Below are 20,420 nucleotides of genomic sequence, written 5' to 3'. Positions count from 1 at the left end.
TCTTTCTCTATAATTAATCGATTATGAGAACTATCCTAATCGATTAATATTATTCAGATTTTTGCATTATGAAAACTTGGTTTTGTTTTAATCAATTATGTAGGTATGCCACTAGATTAAAATAATTTATATGAGTGTTGTATATTCCAAAATATATTCTTTTCATGCCAAAGATCATTTTAATTGTTTATACTTGATTAATTTGATTCTAAGATTTCAAGTTTGACTAATGTGGGTCTTCTATGTTGAGCTCGGCCTACTGACCTTCTGGACTAATCACCCTTACTTGCAAAATGACATAATTACCCATTTCCATGTTATGAGACCCAAACATTTTAAAATAATATTAAAATGGACACAAACATGTTTTTCCAAACCCTAAGATTATTAAATTTCACGTCACAAAGCCCGTACATAACATGTTGAAAAACACATAACAAGCTTACAGCACAACTCTGTACATAACATCTGAATTAAAAATAATAATAATGAAGTCTTTAAGAATTAATACTACATAATACACTAGAATTAGGGATGGCAAAAAGAATTAGGTCTGACAGGCCAGTCCGACCAAAAATGTTGGGTCGGGACAATTTTTCAACTCGAGAGTTCGAACTAACTTGATATGCCAAACCTGACAAGCCAATCCTAGGGATTGCAAAAGACAGGTCAAGATAATGTTTTCAGTCCTACCAAAAAAGTGGGCTAAGCTCGGTAGTCTCACGAGCCAACTCAACAACCCAACTTCATTAAAAAAAATTGAACTTGTGCCATGAAACATCATATTAACACAATCTAAAAACTCAACCAAGATTTGATACAACTCGCTCAATGTCTAAAACAGTTCGAACAAGGTTTGATAAAGCTCACCCAGATCTCAAACAACCTGGCAGCCCTTTCATCAACCCAATTTTCATGTAAAAAAAAAAAATTCAACATGTTTTTATTAAAAAAAAGGTTTAATAGGTTCGGAGGTCCCTATATTTGGGGGTTTGTTTCAATTGGGTCCTCCAATTTTGAAAGTGATCAATTAGGTCCCTAATTTTGTCAATTTGAATCAATAAAAGTCTTTCCGTTAAATGCAGTTAACGCCGTGAAGTTTTTGAACATGTGGCACGCTGACGCTTCCAGGTGGCAAGTTTCAAGTGCATAGGTGGATTATAAAATGGTGAAATCCCTTTTAATTTAGGGATTTCACCTTCAAATACACCCTTTTAATTTAGGGATTTCACTCTTTTATAATTCACATATGCACTTGAAACGATGCCACCTGGAAACGTTAGCGTGTCACATGTTCAAAAACTTCACGGCGTTAACTGCATTTAACAGAAAGGCTTTTATTAATTCAAATTGACAAAATTAGGGACCTAATTGATCATTTCAAAAATTGGAGGACCCAATTGAAACAAACCTCCAAATATAGGAACCTCTGAACCTATTAAACCTAAAAAAAAAGATAGGTCAGTTGGGCAACGTGTCAAGTTGTAAAGTTTAACGTGATTTCAATTGCACGCCAGTTTAACCCGACCCATTTTTGGCAAATTAATATCGAGTCACGCTAACCCAGTTGACCTGTTTTGTCACCCGTAACCATCCAAATTATCTTGGCTTTGTTTAATATATTTCTGTTCTTTTTTTACATTTATTTCCTCTCTTTATTTCACTCTGAAACGAAACATTTTGTTGGTTAGAACATATATTACCAAATTTTACAACAATTGTACAATGAAATGGTATGACATTTCTATTTTACTTTTATCGAACAAAATATTGAGTATAGAAATATTATTCAGTTATGACAAAGTATAAATAACATAAAAAAGAATAAAGAAATATTCGGATAGAACAAGAAAACTTCTCCAAAATCCCTTTCTGAAAAATTGATAAACAAAGCAACTCACCTCTAGTAAATGTTGAGCTGGTTCTTCCATTGAGGTACTCAAGTTGTTGGAACAATTTTCCAAGAACTTAAGAAAACAAGATGAACAACAATGTAGGTTTGATATAATCTTATACGCGTGAATACACACTTTCTTAAAAGTAATATTTCATCTCTTATAAGAGTGAAGGAGATCACGAAATCCGCTTTTGAGATACAAAGAAGAAATACAACGATAATACTCACTCTTAGTATTAATGTCAAACAATAATAAAATTCTCACGAATTGATATGTGTATTAAGAGAAAAAGTCTCATATATTAATAGAGCACAAAATCCCTTATATAGATGTTGATCAGACATCTTTCAAATCCAAAAGATATGGGATTCTGATTAGTTATATTTCTTCATGAATGATGGTAACTTTTCATGAATGGTAACTCTTCATGAATAGTTGTATCTCTTCGTGAATCTGAAAATTGTCATTAATATTCTTAAATTTCAACACAAGTTATCCTAATCTAGGTCCTTGTAGAAAATCATGATGATGGAATGATGATGACAAAGGTTTCTATTGATTCAACAGTAATCCTTACAAGAACAGTTTCCATTCTTGAAATGATGATCCTATATATATATATATATATATATATATATATATATATATATATATATATATAGTTATGTAATTCAAAATGTATTTGACATTAGTTTAGATAATGTGGATATTTCAAACTGTATAGTCTGAATAGTAAGGCTTTTACTAAAATATAAAGTGAATAATCAATATAAAAATTTAATCTTGTACAGTTTAAATACGATTTTGAAAATGTGTCTGGCCAAAATGGAATTTAAGTGGATTTTTACTCAATTCTAAAACATAATTGAACTCATGTTTAGTATCATGTACATCTTTTTAAAGAGAAAATTAATGTTAACATATAATCTTGAAAGAAACTTTTTATCTTCTTTTAATTTTGTATCCCTTTAATAAATATATATAACAATTACTAAAGATAAAACGTCATATTCAATTTTCTCAATCATTGAAAATCAAACAAAATTTATAAAATTAATATTTTTGTACTAAAAATATAACTCTTATTAACAATATATCAATAATTGTTGTATTAACTATTTATTTTTAAGTTAATGTGTACACCCAACATCATGCAATCACCAATCTCATTAAAATAAAATAAAGTAAAGTAAGGATTAAACCAAAATGGATAAAAATGACGTGTAAGAACTAAAGATAGACGAGTTTAAGTATAAGAAGTAAAGGAATAAATGTGTAGATAACACAGTAATTAAACCTTTTTAAAACTTTCTGCTAAATTACAGGAGTAGCACGTACAAGAGGCACACATTAGAATTACATTTCAAGATTTCATAAACAGGGCATAGAATCAAATTACATCACTACGAGTTGCATGAATTCTTAGACTATTCCATAACTTTATTAGATAACTTTATCTAAAAAATTTATCATTGAATTAATGTTTTATCATATAAATCATATCTACAATTTATTATACATTAATCCACAATTAATATTCTATTGATATCTTTCAAACAAAACGTAATATATATTTTTAAAACAAAAAAATAGAAATTGTTTGACTATGTTGTAATAATTATTCAACTTTGACAAAGATTGATATAATTAAGTCAATATATAGTTATACCCAATAGTTGGAATAATAAAAATCACATTCTATATAAAGTTATTGATGGTTTGAAAGCTGATGTAAATTGTAATTTGTGGTAGCATAATTTGATTCCTCTCTCTCTTTGAGTGTGTGAGTCAAAACTTCCAGTAAAAGTATAATCAATGAAGGAATTTCTTTTTTCTTATTAAGGTTTGGCTACTTTCTTTGACTTATGGTGGTAAACATTTCAACTCAGATGATATGTAAAACTCTCAATAACCTATAAAGCTTATGTTCCAATCCTGCAATGTTCTAAAGATTATATTGGCTCCTTCACCATATTTCCTTTCTCAACTACCATCGTGTTGATAGAACTTCTAGCAGATGAAAATAGGCAGATACATTTATTCGTGCATTGTTTTAAATTAAAGAAAAAAAAACTGACCTTTGTGTACCTCCACTTGACAAATCTGCATAACCACGGTTAATATCCACATCTGCAAAATGAATGCATAACACAGGAACATACTGAGAGTAAGTGGACTTCATATGGGGAAAAAACAGAGGAATTCTCACCAGGATTGCTGTCATTAATTCTCACCAAGAACAAAGCATAACTGAACTTATGAAGGTAAAAAAGTTATTAGTTTATTAATCCTTGGAATCAGTTCTGAAAATACCATCAATAATTTGTCAAATTGTAAGAAAAGGAATGTAAATGCTACAACTTTACCACACAGCAAAATAAACAAATATAGTTAGTTGACTATCAGTAAATTTACTAATGAATAATAAGGCTTCCATTAACCAGTTCATCGTAATAACTCATTCATTCTATCAGCATATCATCTAGACAGCGATTAATGAATATGAAGTAATCAAATCACAAACACATATAAGGGAGCTGTTCAGTTGAATTATTTTTAAGTACAGAACATTTTAAAAATTTAAAACGGTTTACAAAATTTAGTTTCCTGGAGAAAAGTAAGAACTGCACAAAAAAAGCGTTCTGATGCCTTTCTTAGAAGCTAAATGAGTTGCGTCTAAAAAAGTATTTTAAAAAGGGTTATATCAGAGAAGCTTTTTTCCTCAAATTTCATTGAATTCAAACACACCCTAAGTATTACATACTCAACACTCTAGAAGTTGAAACTGATGGAAGAACTAAAATCAGAATAAAGGTTACTCATATATCCTACCTGGGAGTGGACAAGAAGAGTTGGCAGTTAGATAATAATATCATAGATATTGATGTAAATGCATTCAATTATTCAACTGGATGTTAGTTTTCTATTTTTGTTGCTTGAACAGAAGGCTTTAGAGCCTATATATAGTCGTCGTGTCTGTTTGGTGTGTGAGATAATAATCAAGATCAGTTTTACGTTTAAGCTTATCCTTATCTTTTCTTCATTTGCAACAAAATTCAATTCAGTTTAGTATCTATCAAAAGTTATTAGCATCAACGCCAATTAAATTAAGGGCATGCAATTTCAAGGATCTCACACCATTTAATCGTTCATATATAATAAGATCCAACATTAATATTTGAGAAGGCCATACATACCCTCATGGCTTGTTGCACTAAGAAAGAACCTCTTTCCAAAGAAACATCCTCATAGATGACCTGTTTACTCTCTGTAGCTTCTTCTCCTTTGTCTGAACTAACAGACCTTTTGATCCTAGCATGACCTTCAATAAAGCGATCAACTACACCTTGAAGATTAGCGTCAGGCTCAATCTTCACAATGTCAGCCCCACATAATGGACAGTCCTTAAAGCGGGATATGCATGATCTAGTTTCATACAAGTAGAATATAAGAGATGAGCGTATGCAATTCATCATAGATTCAAGATATAAACACTGGACAAGGTACATACTTGCAGAAAACATTGAGAACAAGGAATACATTTGCTGGTGTCAAATAAAAGAGCCTGGCACACTGTACAGCTAAGAGGACCAATCTTAAACGATTGTGAATCATATCCAAAAGGGCACTTTGGGGACGCACTAGCTGAGTCATTAGCCTCTTTCTTCACCTTACTATCAGACTCAACCTGATGTTTCATAGAGTTTTCACCTGATTTTTTGGAAGCATTGTTATCATCAGGGCGAGCAGCTTTGACAAATGGGCCAACTGGTGTCATATTCATCAAGAACAAGAGCCTGCCAAAACATAAAAACAAAGATTATTGGCTCCTTCACCATATTTCCTTTCTCAACTACCATCGTGTTGATTGAACTTTTAGCAGATGTAGCACGAGGAATAGATTAAACAAGGCAGATACATTTATTCGTGCCTTGTTTAAATTAAAGAGAAAAAAACTGACCTTTGTCTACTTCCACTTGACAAATCTGCATAACCACGGTTAATATCCACATCTGCAAAATGAATGCATAATACAGGAACATACTGACAGTAAGTGGACTTCATCTGGGGAAAAACAGAGGAATTCTCACAAGGAGTGCNGTCATGAATTCTCACAAGGAGTGCTGTAATTAATTCTCTCCAAGAACAAAGCATAACTGAACTTGTATTACATACTCAACACTCTAGAAGTTGAAANTGATGGAAGAACTAAAATCAGAATAAAGGTTACTCATNTANNCTACCTGGGAGTGGACAAGAAGAGTTGGCAGTCAGATCATATTAGAGATATTGATATAAAAGCATTCAGTTATTCAACTGGATGTTAGTTTTCTATTTTTGTTGCTTGAACAGAAGGCTTTAGAGCCTATATATAGTAGTCGTGTCTGTTTGGTGTGTGAGATAATATTCAAGATCAGTTTTACGTTTAAGCTTATCCTTATCTTTTCTTCATATGCAACAAAATTCAATTGATACAAGAAAAAGTCTAGAGAACACTAATTTATTTGCAAGATGTTAATGAGTATCGNACGTNGGAATACAACAACTTATTCCATTACGAGGGAACAGAAGAATAATGTTGCAAAGCTACATAAAATCAAATTGCAGTTCATGCTAAAAAATTAACACANCAACTATAAAGTNTTCTAATTTTNAGAAAAGTAAAATGAAACAACATACATCATTGCATAACAACTTTTGCACCACGAGCTTTGAGTTTCTCCATTATCTTCTCCCCTTCTTCTTTTGAAACACCTTTCTTTATATAAGAAGGTGTTTTATCCACCAAATTCTTGGCCTCCTTCAAACCTAAATCTGTAAAGCCCCAGACCTCCTTGATGATTTTAATTTTGCAAGCCGCTTCGTAGGACTCCAGTTTCAACTCAAACACAGTTTTTTCCGGCTTTTGCTCCTCCTTGGCCGCAGCCAAATTTCTCGCTCCTGCTTTTATAAATTCCACATTAGGCATCTCCTTCACTCCCATTTACTTCATCAGCGCAAGGCCCAATTTTGAGGCTTCAGCTACTGTAAGAGATGCTATTTCATCAACAAGCCTGAAAACTCTTTCTGGTGGAGGACCTCGATGATCATTGGGATCAAATGTAGCAGGATCAAAATCAGCTGGAAGATTTCTTGGGTAAATTTCCACTTCCTATACATCCTCCTCCTCTTTCCTTGCAGGCTGACCAAAATTTCTTGAAAATGCATATATGTTACTAGAGTTAAGCTGCACTATGGTTGGCTGAAAAGTTTGTATATACAAACCATGGGGTGAATAATGCTTTATTCTTGAAAGCAAGCTCATTCTCAACTGATTGTGATACAGTATCTCAGAATGCAAAATAAATCCAGTTTAACACCCATCGTGTTCGCCTAATCCAATAAATATATTGACCCTGAAAGCAGAAAAAATTAGATTTGTTCATTCAAAATCAAACTGGTTCCTCCATCTCTGGATAGCCCTTGCGATTCATACCAGGTTTCACCTTCATCATTTTCTATACCTATTCCATGTGCCATCCTTTATTCTCTTGTGCACCACATCCTCCTTCAACAACAAGCCACCCTCCGCGGCAGCTTATCCTTATCTTTTCTTCATATGCAACAAAATTCAGTTGGTACAAGAAAAAGTCTAGAGAACACTAATTTATTTGTAAGATGTAAATGAGTATCGTTCGTAGGAATACAACAATTTATTCCATTAAGAGGGAACAAAAGAATAATGGTGCAAAGCTTCATAAAATCAAATTGCAGTTCATTCTAAAAAATTAACACAGCAATTGATGATGACAAAGGTTTCTATTGATTCACCAGTAATCCTTACAAGAACAGCTTCCATTCTTGAAATGATGGAACCGTCGTAAATCACGTACAATTATTTCCCTTCCTGTCACAAGTGAAATGTACTTGGTGGCTTCATGGCAATCNCCACAAACTCTTAGATTCTTCCTAATGTGTATTGTTGTGCCACGGCTTGTATTTAGAAGTCCAAATGCAATGGCAAGCCTCTCACTATGGCTACTGACCAATTGCTCCCTCACATCTTCTTCTACATCATGAATTGAATCGGAGTCGGGAACATACNCAGCAGCCTTGATCTCATCTCCAAGAGTGTCAAGGTATGCATAGATTCTTTTGGATTGAGGATGATTAGTACTTCCTGAGTAGAATGTATGAACTTCATTTCTCAACTCAACCAAACTGCAGCCAGGAGTTTTCTGGATCCCTTTCTTCTCCATGGCTGTCCTCACCTTAGCAACCTTTTCCCACATTGAAGCCGATGCATACATGTTGGCAAGCAACACATGATACCCTCCCTCATCTGGNTCTAACTCAAATAGTTCATCTGCAANTTTCTCACCCAATTCTACATTTTTATGGATTTTGCATGCACCTAGCATTGCACCTAAAACAGTAATTCCTGGTTTGACAGGCATATCCTGGATGAATTCCCAAGCATCATCTAGCCTTCCAGCACGACCAAGGAGATCAACCATCGCACCATAATGATCCACTGCAGGTTTCAAGCCATAGTTTTCCTTCATGCTTTCAAAGTAGTAAAGTCCTTCTTCCACTAAACCTGAGTGACTACAAGCTGCTATAACAGAAAGAAACGTTATCTCATTCGGTTTAACAGATCCCTTCTGCATTTCATCAAAGAGATCTAGTGCTTCTTTTCCATGCCCATGTGTTCCATATCCATCAATCATTGCATTCCACGTTATCACATGTCGTTCGTCCATCGTGTCAAAAAGATTTCTTGCAGTTTGAATGGCTCCACATTTGGCATAGGTGTCCACAAGTGCTGTACAAACAAAGACATTTTTGTCCATCAAAGCTCTTATAGCAAGTCCATGAATCCACTTAGCCTGCCGGGTAACTGATAAATCTGCAAGAGCAGTAATTACGCTCACCAATGTAAAGGAATCGGGTTTGATGTCATGAGACTGCATCTCACAGAATAGATTTAAGGCTTCATTTATGTATCCATTNTGTGCATAACCTAATATCATGGCATTCCATGTAANGACTGTTTTCTGNTTCAGATTACCAAACAGTGATGCTGCAATATCAATCCTCTTACACTTTGAATACATGGATATCAAAGAATTCATAACTGACACGTCAGAACCAAGTTTCTTTTCCTCCAACAATCTATGAACAAATCTCCCTCGTTCTAGATCACACAAATTAGCACAAGCATGCAAAGCCCCCATCATACTAACATTAGTTGGTTCCACCCCCTCATCCAACATCTTCAAAAACGTCGAAAACGCTTCTTCAGATTCCCCATTCTGCTCATAGCNATTAATCATTGTATTCCACGAAACAACATTCCTGCCACTCATCCCCTTAAACACCAACCTTGCATTCTTCACAGACCCACATTTGAAGTACATGTCCAGCATCGCTGTCCCAACATTAACCATAGACTCAAAGCCAGCTCTGAAAGCATAACCGTGGACAGACTTTCCAATCTTCAAAGCCTTGACATCCGCCAGGGCTGGCAAAACAGTGACCAACGTGATGGAATCGGGCTTCTGGCCAGCCTCTTGCATCTGCAAAACCAGCTGCACAGCCCTCCTGGCAAGGCCATTCTGTGCGAACCCCGCCACCACCGTGTTCCACGAAACCAAGTCCCGCTGCGGCATTCTCTCAAACATCTTGTACGCATCCTCGACCTGCCTGCACTTGGCATATAAATTCACCACAGCAGTCATGGCAAACAAATTTGACTGAAACCCATTAGTTATGACCATCCCGTGAACCTCCCTCCCCCTCCTNAGATCCAAACTGTCACCGCACAGCTGCAACAAGTAGGTGAAGTCATACACCACAGGACTCACCTCATCATACCTCATCCTACCATAAAACTTCAGGGCATCACGTAAAGCTGAGTTTTTCGCGTACCCTTTGAGCATGGTGTGGTAAAGCACGTCGAGCTTGTGTTCCACAGTCTCAAAGACACGTGCAGCTTCAGTGATGCTGCTGAACTTGCAGAACAGGCTGATGAGCTTGGTCTGGAAAAGTGCTCGTGGTAGAAACCGATTTTGATGACAAGGGGGAGGATTTGGTGAAGCTCTTTGAGGGAAGTGCAGAGTTCTAAAAGTACGGCGGAAGGGTGTCTGTAGACATGGGAAGGGATGAAAATTCTTTGGTAAAGAGGGGCTGGCGTTGGTCTTTTTCTGGTGTTTGGGTTTGTGATGTTGGGAATTGGTGGGGGGCGTAGAGTGATGAATTGGGTACTCATTCTACTTTGAGGTGTCTCACCTTGGACGCAATGCAAAGTTACCCAAGTTCCTTGGATTCATACGTAAGAATCGAACTTATGTCTGCATGAGCTCAGACATTTTTTATACATGCTTTCGGTGCATTTGAAATGCATTAATATCCACTTGCTGAGACACTAAACGCAGGGGTTGAGAAGGATCACTTAATCGGTGAAAGAACGAAGAAAGGGCTGAATAAGAGCAAGAGTGAACCTAATCCCTTAATCGGTGAATTTTCTTCACTCTAAAGCGATTCCAAACGACCTCGTTTTGGGTTTTAAAATTTTTTCTCCTCGGCCAAATTTGTTTCGCATGGATAGAAAGTATAATATCTGAAGTTGTGTGCCTTGGTTAGAAAATGGAGTGATTATATTTCTCTTCTTTTACCTGTGGCATCACTCTTTCCCTTTGTTGAGCATCACTTTCTGAAAATAATAGCTTTTGTTGGTTTGTCAATCTTTTCCATGTTAAACCTTTTACTTGGTTTTTTGAAGTTCGTTTAAAGTTCCTTCAATCCAGCAGTAGTCTCTTTGAAAGTGACATAGGTTTTCTTTCAAATAATTCATTATGATATTTTGGTGCAGACTGAAAAGTTACATAAAGAGAATGAGGAGTAAAAATTTGTTTTGGATATGTATGGACAGGAGAATTATCATAAAATGTATGCTTATTTGAATTATTAAAAAGATGGCGTGAGTTTCTTATAAAACCAGTATGTTCATGTATTGCTTAATAAAACCAGATATGAAAGTCCCATGCTTGGTATGAAATTTACTTATATATACTGTTTTAATAATTTCTAATATCTCATTCTGTCATTGAAATGTGTTGTTATATATGTTTTAAACTAATAAAAAATTGGATTATGGAGGAGTAAGCCCCATTCTGTTAGTCAAGTTAAACCATGTGAATGAATGTGAAAGGGGCGTTATTCCCTGCACCTCCCTATTTTCTTCCTCCACCTCCCCTTTCTTTTCTACATCTCATTCTACGTTATCTATTTCTAATTTATCCTTTTCATTTTTAAGGTTATACAATATGAAAATATTTAAACGGAAATACACATCCATCCACGGATATAAACATCCGTTTAAGATAAAACGGATGTCAAGATCTGTTTATAAGTAAAATGGATGTCAACATTTTAAAATGCAGAGTTCGAAGTTTACATAGGAGTGTTCACATGCCATATTAAAAAAAGTATCAAATATTAATTACTATTTCATCTTTCAATTTTTTTTATTCATTTGGAGACATCCAATCACGTTCAAATAAAAATCAAAAGGAGAAGCATCCACCACCCTCTGTTAAAAACTTTAAAGTGGAGAGAGAATATATGAATGAAGGAAGAGGAAGCAACACATATTCTAATATTCTAAAATCTCAGTGTTACATTTATTTATTACATTCTTAATAGTGTAGGAGAGGTAAGTTTATTTTAATTCCAATGAAACTAATAACTATATTATAAAAAATAAAAGAAAAATTAAATTAAATTAAATTGCGATTTATATACTAACAAATGAGGGAATAAATAAATAATAGTAAATAAATAAATAAAACATGAGTGAGTGTCTCACCACACACAACACCTTCTGCATCCTTCTTTATTATTCATCTCTGAGATCCTTTATACTGTCATTTCTGCACACACTGCACCACCACAAAATGGAGAGGAGGACCACGAAACTGAGAGAGTTTGGAGTAAAATATGTTAGAATGGGAGAGATGGAGGGAGTAACACCCATGTGAAAGCAACCAATTTCTACTATGGATCCAATGCGTAAGTTACCCTATATAGGGGGGCCTGGGCCTGGGCCCGGGCCCGGGAACTTTCCTTAGCCCAGCTAATTGCATGTGCCAAATCAAATAACCCCATAACCGAGAATTAATATACGATTGGGGCTACAGGTATATAAACATACCTTTACTCAAAATTTCTATCGATGTGGGACATCACAATGCAAATCATATAACAAAAAGATCTTTTGACACCGCTAAAAAAGGTTTTCTCTTTGTTTCTTAGGTCAATTTTGTACTAAGTACTTTGTAAAAGTAAATTATTATCTTAATCATGTATTTTCATTTTTGAAAAACTATTTAGTTTTGTAAAAGTTACTTCAAAATATATTTTTAATTGATTAATTAGAATATAGATTTTTATATTGGCTAATAAAAGTTAAATTCAAACGTTATTGACTTTTTCCTATTTTTTGTCGTCAAATAAGGTTAAAATTTGGTTGATTTCCTTGAGTCGTGTATCATGATTGGAATCACTTTTCTGACGTGCTTTTAGCTTCATTATAGATTACATATGGAGCCAAGCCAAAGTCTTCGTTTATGTATTCATTGTTTTGTCTATTTTCAGTAAAGTAGAAAGTGATGTTGAAATAAAAAATTATATATATGTAGATTTCGATGGCAAAGACACGTCATCAGTTTTGTTTTGTTCTTTTACAATATAATTATGTGATATGAATATATTAAAAGAAATAATAACTATTATTAGAATTATATGGTTTCTTCAGAAAGAGAATGAAAGAAGAATTATTGCTAAAATGTGTTTTTGCTGAAAATTTTCGAAGTTGGGTTTTTGTTTTATTTTTGTCCTTCTAATTTTAAAATTCATTACTTTTAACTAAAGAGAATATAAATACTGTTGCAAATGTAGTTCAACATTTTTTTTTCTTCTAATTTTTGTTTTATAGTTAAAATATAATGTTTATATTAATTTTAATTTCATATATCTTTTAAAATAAAGTATATGTATCACTATAACATGTAAGAAAAAAGTACACTGTATAATTACTTTTTTTTAGATTATTTTCATTTCTTTTTCGTTACTAATGTTCAACTTAATATATGTTTTTTTTTTTTAATTTTATATCCTTCGTTATAAGAATATTAAGATTAATTACAGAAAATGTTTCACTTTTTGTTTTTACCTACTTCATACACTTTTGTGATAATTTTATTGGTTATGTTGGAGAGTGAAACATAGAGTTGGTTAGTAGAAAGAAAGCGTTGTAATTTTAAAATAAAATTAAAGATGAAATGAAATAAATAATTTGTATAAAGATAATTATGAATAATGTATTTAAAAAAATGATTATAAAAAAATTTGTAGCACATCCATTTATATATTATATAATCTATCCTTTGTATATGTCTACTATATTAGAGATCTTTAACCATTGAAATGATAATTCTAAAATAGTTCGTAACATTGTTATTTATGAAAACTTGTCATTTTACACTCACTTTTTCTTCTTCCATCTTTGAACACGTTTTAAAATAAAATATTATATTTAATTGAACAAAAACTTAAAATAAAATAACAATATTCATGATTGTTAAATAATAATATAAAAAGACTAAAGTTAAAATTAGTACAATAAATATTAACATATTTTATTTTTAATATAATGAAAAAAGAAATTATAATTTGGTTCTTACCGAATTTTAGAGTATAGTCGTCTAAAATCCACCTTAAAAAACTCTTGGACGTTTAATTAAGTAGAGTAAGATTTTTATATATGAAAGCATGTATATTTATATAATATCGTATATTAAAAGGTATTTAATGATTATTTAAAAAATATAATAAAATTGTTAAGATTGTTGGACTGTTTGGTAAGATATTTTTAGACTGGATATGTACAAATTTTAATATAAAATTTTAATTTTATTAATTTTGTTTAAATTATGTTGATATTAAAAATATAGTTCATTATTTGTATGGATGAAACTAATGATATTTCAGACACGTGTAAAAAAATATATGATATGTTAATAATTTTTTTTAAGAATTTTTTGATAATTAGATATGTGTCATTGTTTTATAAATCTATTTAAATTTATTTTCAGAAAAATATTTGAAACAAACTACCACCGTCAAAAATTGTAAAAAGAAATTGTTAAAAACTTTTTAGGTAAAAAATTTACTATAAAAAGTGGTAAAGAAAAGATACTTTCATACTCTTTACATTATATTTCATTTGACAATCTTTTAAACTTGTTAAATAATTTATAGAATAATAATAAGAGGATAAATATTTACATTACTTTTGACATATGTCAAAAAAATAAAACAATTATAAAAAAATAAATTTTTATATTTTGTTTTCAAAAAATAATATCAAATAAATATAAAGTATTTATTGTTAAATAAATATAAAATATTAATATATATCAAAATATCATTTTAGTTTATATCAGAAAGAAAATGTAAAAGAAAAATGTTTTTTTAATAATTTTTTTACAACAAATAATAATTTATGATTAATCTGTTTCAAATATATAGACTAATAATAAAATAATTTTCTTTTTCAAAAAAATTTTTTTAACAATTTTTTTTGACAACTTTTTGATATGATTGTTTCAGATATATTTTTTTAAAATGATAACCCATATCTTTGTAATAAAAAATTGTTAAAAAAATTCTTAAAATATCATGATATTTTTTTTTTCAATGCAGTAGGTGTAAGGTAAAAACAGAAATTTTCAGTGTTTGTCTTTAACTCCTCACCCTTAATCATTGCCATTGAAAAGATGATGTTCTCTGCATAATATACTAATCATTTGGGGTGGTAGCAGTGGTCTGTGTGAAAGAAGTGAGGTTGTATCACAAAGATGGAAGAGGAGAAGCTTGAAACTTCACCATTGTTGAAGAAAAAGTATCATGAGAACTGTCCTGCTTGTAAGGTGGATCAAGCCAAGGAGAACAAAAAGGAAGCTTCCTTTATAAATCTTTCTTTCATATGGTTGGCTGTGTTGAGTGGCAGTAAGCACTTTAATTCTCTTCTAAATTTCACTTCTAGGGTGCTTTTCTTTCTGACTGCTATAAATATGGCTTCAAATTTGTCAAAAACTCAACTTTTCTTCAACAAGTTAGATTTTTCACCCTTTTCATCCAAAGTTCAAACTCTAGTTAGTGTTTTTCAAGCTGTATTATTCTATTTTGCAAGATGACAACACGATCTGAGTTAAACATTCTCTTGAAGAAACTGGTTGAACTCAATGATATGGTTTCTGATCTTTCTCTTAAACATCTGAAGTTGTGTGCCTCAGTTAGAAAATGGAGTGATTATATTTCTCACTGATATTTCTCTTCTTTTATCAATTACAGCGTTGCCTGTAGCATCACTCTTTCCCTTTGTTTATTTCATGGTGAGTTTAAATTCCTATCAATCTTAATTTTTTCAATATATTATGATGAAGATCTGATTTTAATGATACTGTTATTTCTAAGAAGTTTCTGTGATTATGCAGGACATGTTTCTGTTTTCAATTTCAGCCTTTTAATGATTTGAACTTTGACTAAAAATGCAGCTTGAGCATCACTTTCTGAAAATAATAGCTTTTATTGGTTTGATTTGCTATATTTAACATATTCCTATATTGATCTGATATAAACAACAAAAAATCTTTGATTTCAGGTGAAAGATTTTAACATTGCAGAAACAGAGGAAGATATAAGTACATATGCTGGTTATGTGGGTAGGATTTTTGTTTGTAGTTGAATCATGTGATGAAATTGGTGGACATCATGTGACGGTGGAAACATTGTAGGATCATCGATGATGTTTGGTAGGGCTTTGACATCAATATTGTGGGGTATGATTTCTGATCGATATGGTAGAAAACCTGTTATCATTATTGGGATCATCACTGTGTAAGTATGCATTTCACTGATAGATACTTTCTTTCATGAATCATGCTATTGTTGTACAATTATGTTTTTTTCTGCTAACTATTCTGATCCTTTTTCCTTCATTTCAGTGTTATTTTCAACACACTATTTGGTCTCAGCACCAGTTTTTGGATGGCTGTTAGCATGAGATTTCTTCTTGGAAGTTTAAATGGCTTACTTGGACCAATAAAGGTGTTGTTTTCTATAGATATATGCATATAATAGTAATTAGTATAAGGAAAATGATATTTTAACATTATTTTTTGATACTGTACACGTGTCAAAATGTGATTGGACGATTTTAAATTAAAAAGGTTGAAGTAGAGGTATATTTAGAAGAAAAAAACCAAAATTTGTTTTTTTAATTTGAAAGTTTAACCATATTTTAACACGTGTGCAGTGTCAAAATGGTGTAAAAAAAAGTGTTAATTTTCCATTATTATAATCTAACACAACATTTTTCATCAACAGGCTTATGCAACTGAAATTTTTAGAGAAGAAGATCAAGCCCTAGGACTCTCAACAGTAATCAAGTCTCATAAATTTTTGTAGAATATTCTTTTAAGAAATTATTGATTTTCAATGAGCAATTATTCAGTGTAATCTGATTTCAGGTGGTTGCTGCTTGGGGTGTAGGGTTAGTCATTGGTCCAGCATTGGGAGGTTATTTGGCTCAGGTAATTTTTCTGATAGCTTTTAAATTATTTTAAAATCCTTGATACTTCTTTTCATCACAGTATTTATAATAATAAATTAATGCTTTTTTAATTTATATAAATAACACTATGCATGAATTAAAACAGTGATGCGTTATGAAAAGGACAAAAAGTTAAAATAAGTTAATGTTTTATTACAGCCAGTGTTGAAATACCCAAATGTATTTCCAGCGGATTCATTCTGGGATAGGTATGTTTGGTAATTTTGTACAACATTTAATGGTTGAATGTTGTTTCTGTCTATTCATTTTGTTTGTTTTGCCAAAACGTGATTCTCGTACAGGTTTCCATACTTCTTGCCGTGCTTCATAATATCAGCTTTTGCGTTTGCATCAGCAATTGCTTGCATTATTTGGCTCCCAGTAAGTATTGCAAATAATCCCATATAACTTCATCAATCGTTTCAATATTTCATTTCTTATAAACTCAATGTTTTCTATAAAAAAACAAAAATGCTAAGGATAAGTATTAATATATATATTTCTAAATAACGATACTTTGATAACATTTTTTTAACGATATTTTAATATCATTTCCGTGTCATAAATGGTTCATGTTGGTGTTTATGATTATTATTAATAATTATAGAGTAATTTTTAATCCATCATAAAATGACACGTAGATGATGTTAAAATGTTGTTAAAAAATTATTGTGAAAGTATCATTATCCTTTCTTTATTAAGAAAGAATTTATTATTGGAAAAAGTCTCTTTAACAACTTTTTTTTGACAACTTTTTTATAAAGCATACGTGGCAGTCTATGATTGATCCGTTTCAAATATTTTTTTAAAGATAAATTCAAACATACCAATAAAATGATGACATGTGTCCTGTTGTCAAAAAGTTATTAAAAAAAAGTTGTTAAAGTATCATTATCCTTTATTATTTATTGTAAAATGTTTGCATCATGCAGGAGACTCTTCATAATCACAATGAATCCAGCAACACTGCTCGAGTTATGGAAATAGAAAGTTGTGGGACAGACAAAGATAAGATGATGCAGAAAAACAAAAGCATATTTCAAAATTGGCCATTAATGTCATCTATAATTATATATTGTGTTTTTTCACTGCATGACGTTGCTTATCAAGAGGTAGTATTTCCGCTTAAGGATTTTACCATTTTAACCTTCTTCCGTGATACTACTAATAATACCATTCATGACTGACTACCCTAGGTTTTCTCATTGTGGGCACTCAGTCCTACAAGATTAGGTGGTTTAAACTTCACAAGTGATGACGTTGGTATTGTACTCGCAATTTCAGGTATATTCTTCTTTTCATGTATGAAAAAAAAAATATATATCATCACATATTTTTATATTCATTTAACAGAATAAAATATTATAAAAATACAAACTTTTGTATTTTTTTCAAGAAGAAATAATATCGTGACATACTTTTATATTCATTTGACACAGAATATAAAAGTAAAATGGTCCTAAAAGTGTAAAATTTTGTATTTTTTTTTGAAAAAAAAATAAAAAATAAAAAGTAAGAGTAGTGTCAAAATGAATGTAAAAAATTTAGATGTGTCAAAAAAATTATTTTTCTTTCAAAAAGAAGAGAATAAAAAGTAAAGGAGGATAATGCCAAATGAATGTAAAAAATTTAAGTGTATCAAAGAATCATTTTTACATAAATTTTTTATATTCATTTAACATAACCTTTTTTACTTTTTACTTTTTTCTTTTTTGAAAAAATACAAAAATATATACTTTTATAATCATTTTACCTCTGTAATGTGTGTTAAATAAATGTAAAAGTATGTCATGATAGTGATAATGCTCATATATATATCTGTCACTGACATCTTTTAACATACATTTTGTTTAATTACTAACATCTTTTAACTTCATTAGGTGTTGCTATTACAATCTACCAGCTTAGCCTTTATCGATTAGTGCAGAAAGCTTGTGGACCTGTTACTCTGGTGCAAATAACTGGGGTTAGTTTTTAACTTTTTTTTATCAGTCAACTAATTTGAATTTCTATTTCATGTTCTTGAGTATATTTCCAAATAAACATAATATTAATGAATCTAACTCGTAAGATATTGTACTGATATCATTTTTAATTTAAAATATTTGTGAATCTTTTTTGTTGCATAATTAATGTAAAACTTAAATGTATATTTTGATTTTGGTTGGATTATTGTAATTTTGCATTATATTTTAGGTTTTATCCATACCTCTCTTGCAATGTTATCCTTTGATGACAATGTTGTCTGGTTTCACACTACAACTAGTGATCAATGTTGCCTCCATTCTGAAGAATGTAATGATTGTAAGTGCAAAACTCATTCACCAAAGTTATTTCATTGTAAAGTTTCTAATTGTATTGTTGTTGCTGGATTTAGGAGACAATTGCAACTAGTTTGTTCCTTCTGCAAAACAAAGCAGTGGTAAATCTCTGACACCTTTGCTTTCAATTATTTGCAAAAGTTAAGATTGTTCTTTATGGAAAACAGGAACAACATCAAAGAGGAACAGCTAATAGTATTGCCATGACTGGTATGTCAGCATTCAAAACAATTGGTCCTGCTAGTGCTGGTGCCTTGTGAGTCTCCATTTCATTTCAAACCCTAATTCTCTTGCATATATATCAAATTTGATGTTATGTTCATATGGGACATGGTTCTGTCATCCATTGATTCTAGGTTTCTCATGAAATTCATGTTTTCTGAGTTACATAGTTCTATTGATAAATCTACTAGATTTCTAATTTTGATTTTGGTCAATGTAGATTATCTTGGTCACAAAAGCATGTTAATGATTCTTTTCTTCCAGGTAAGCTTCCTTCTTATTCCAAATGTTAAATATGAAATCCGTACTTATTTTTGTTTCACTTATTTTTCCTTAACTAAAACAACGTAGAAAAATAATTATTTGATACACCTAACTTTTTTACATTTATTTCACATTATTCTTTTCTACTTTTTAGTCTCTTCTTTTATAAAAAAATATAAAATTTTACTTTTATGACCATTTTACTTTTATATTCTTTGTTAAATAAATGTAAAAGTGTGTCATGGTACCATTGTTCCAACAACAGCCATACAAGCAAAGTCTAGTCTAACCTTTTCACTTGTAATTAGTATTTTTGGACAATGCAATAGAAACAAATTTTGTTTTTCTTGGTATATTGCTAAAAACTCACTTTTTACATTTAACTACAGGCACCCATGTAGTGTTCCTAGCCCTGAATGTTGTTGAAGGACTTGGGATATTGTTGATGTTCAAACCATTTTTGAGTGTGAAGAATGAAACACCATCTGAGTAGTAACCCTAATATTAATAAATTTTATATAAGGGGTCAAACATTTAGGGATAAATTGTATTAATTGATTTTTGAGAGATCATAACTAACAATATGTATGATGAAATTATTCTGGATGATTGTGTGTTAACATCTTAATTTGGATAATGATTATTGAGATTTTAGTACAAATGGTTTAATATGTATTCAAAACAAGTCTTTTGTGCACACAGGATAATGATATTTTTAACATTTTAATATCATTTACGTGTCATTCTATGATAGGTCAGTATAGTTTTTATGATTATTAAATATGACCAAAGCTAAAAGTACATTTATAATGCACACTACATTCTGATATTTTAACAACACTTTTTAACAATTTTTTCATAACCGGACATGTGTTACCATTTCATTCCTCTGTTTGAATTTATTTAAAAAAAATAAATATTTGAAACGAACAAATTATAAATTACTAAGTATGCTTTGTCAAAAAATTGTAAAAAAAAAAATTGTTAAAAAAGTTTTTTCCTTTTCAAAACTCATTCTCTTGCACAACCTCCAAGACAATGTTTATTTCCTAATAA

General features: G+C 31.2%; 2 protein-coding genes and 2 pseudogenes across 2 annotated transcripts; 1 reads left to right on the top strand and 3 right to left on the bottom strand.

The window, feature by feature from the left end:
- Positions 1-2,081: 2,081 nt before the first annotated feature.
- Positions 2,082-5,552, bottom strand: LOC106760632 (protein NCA1-like). Its single transcript, XM_022781500.1, has 4 exons — positions 5,410-5,552; positions 5,096-5,324; positions 3,977-4,028; positions 2,082-2,351 (listed from the first exon to the last, which is right to left on the bottom strand). Exons 1-4 carry the CDS (start codon positions 5,550-5,552, stop codon positions 2,287-2,289), a joined length of 489 nt encoding a protein of 162 aa, XP_022637221.1. The 3' UTR covers positions 2,082-2,286.
- A 306-nt stretch (positions 5,553-5,858) lies between these two features.
- On the bottom strand, positions 5,859-7,224 carry LOC106762725 (annotated as a pseudogene).
- A 450-nt stretch (positions 7,225-7,674) lies between these two features.
- On the bottom strand, positions 7,675-10,577 carry LOC106762724 (annotated as a pseudogene).
- Positions 10,578-14,709: 4,132 nt separating this feature from the next.
- On the top strand, positions 14,710-19,971 carry LOC106760855 (protein ZINC INDUCED FACILITATOR-LIKE 1). The gene is made up of 17 exons (XM_014644288.2): positions 14,710-14,951; positions 15,297-15,337; positions 15,607-15,667; positions 15,740-15,842; positions 15,950-16,052; positions 16,332-16,385; positions 16,475-16,537; positions 16,717-16,766; positions 16,860-16,938; positions 17,490-17,669; positions 17,754-17,841; positions 18,438-18,523; positions 18,754-18,861; positions 18,935-18,979; positions 19,046-19,134; positions 19,321-19,364; positions 19,754-19,971. The coding sequence occupies exons 1-17, from the start codon at positions 14,801-14,803 to the stop codon at positions 19,855-19,857; spliced, it is 1,449 nt and encodes a 482-aa protein (XP_014499774.1). The 5' UTR covers positions 14,710-14,800; the 3' UTR covers positions 19,858-19,971.
- Positions 19,972-20,420: the final 449 nt, after the last annotated feature.

Source organism: Vigna radiata, chromosome 5 (genome assembly GCF_000741045.1).
Source record: "Vigna radiata var. radiata cultivar VC1973A chromosome 5, Vradiata_ver6, whole genome shotgun sequence".
NCBI lineage: Eukaryota > Viridiplantae > Streptophyta > Magnoliopsida > Fabales > Fabaceae > Vigna > Vigna radiata.
The sequence above is the reverse complement of the archived record's forward strand: the minus strand, read 5'-3'. Positions and strand labels throughout refer to the sequence as shown.

What these genes read in the sequence shown, in the direction of transcription:
- LOC106760632 (XM_022781500.1), bottom strand. Translation starts at nt 5,552, where the DNA reads ATGACTCAGCTAGTGCGTCCCCAAAGTGCCCTTTTGGATATGATTCAC. An exon ending in TAGTGCAACAAGCCATGAGG is followed by an intron (nt 4,029 to 5,095) that starts GTATGTATGGCC and finishes TTCATTTTGCAG; the next exon opens with ATGTGGATATTAACCGTGGT. An exon ending in TCAAGTGGAGGTACACAAAG is followed by an intron (nt 2,352 to 3,976) that starts GTCAGTTTTTTT and finishes GACAATTTTCAG; the next exon opens with ATTCACGAAGAGATACAACT.
- LOC106760855 (XM_014644288.2), top strand. Translation starts at nt 14,801, where the DNA reads ATGGAAGAGGAGAAGCTTGAAACTTCACCATTGTTGAAGAAAAAGTAT. An exon ending in GCGGATTCATTCTGGGATAG is followed by an intron (nt 16,767 to 16,859) that starts GTATGTTTGGTA and finishes ATTCTCGTACAG; the next exon opens with GTTTCCATACTTCTTGCCGT. An exon ending in TATTGTACTCGCAATTTCAG is followed by an intron (nt 17,842 to 18,437) that starts GTATATTCTTCT and finishes TAACTTCATTAG; the next exon opens with GTGTTGCTATTACAATCTAC.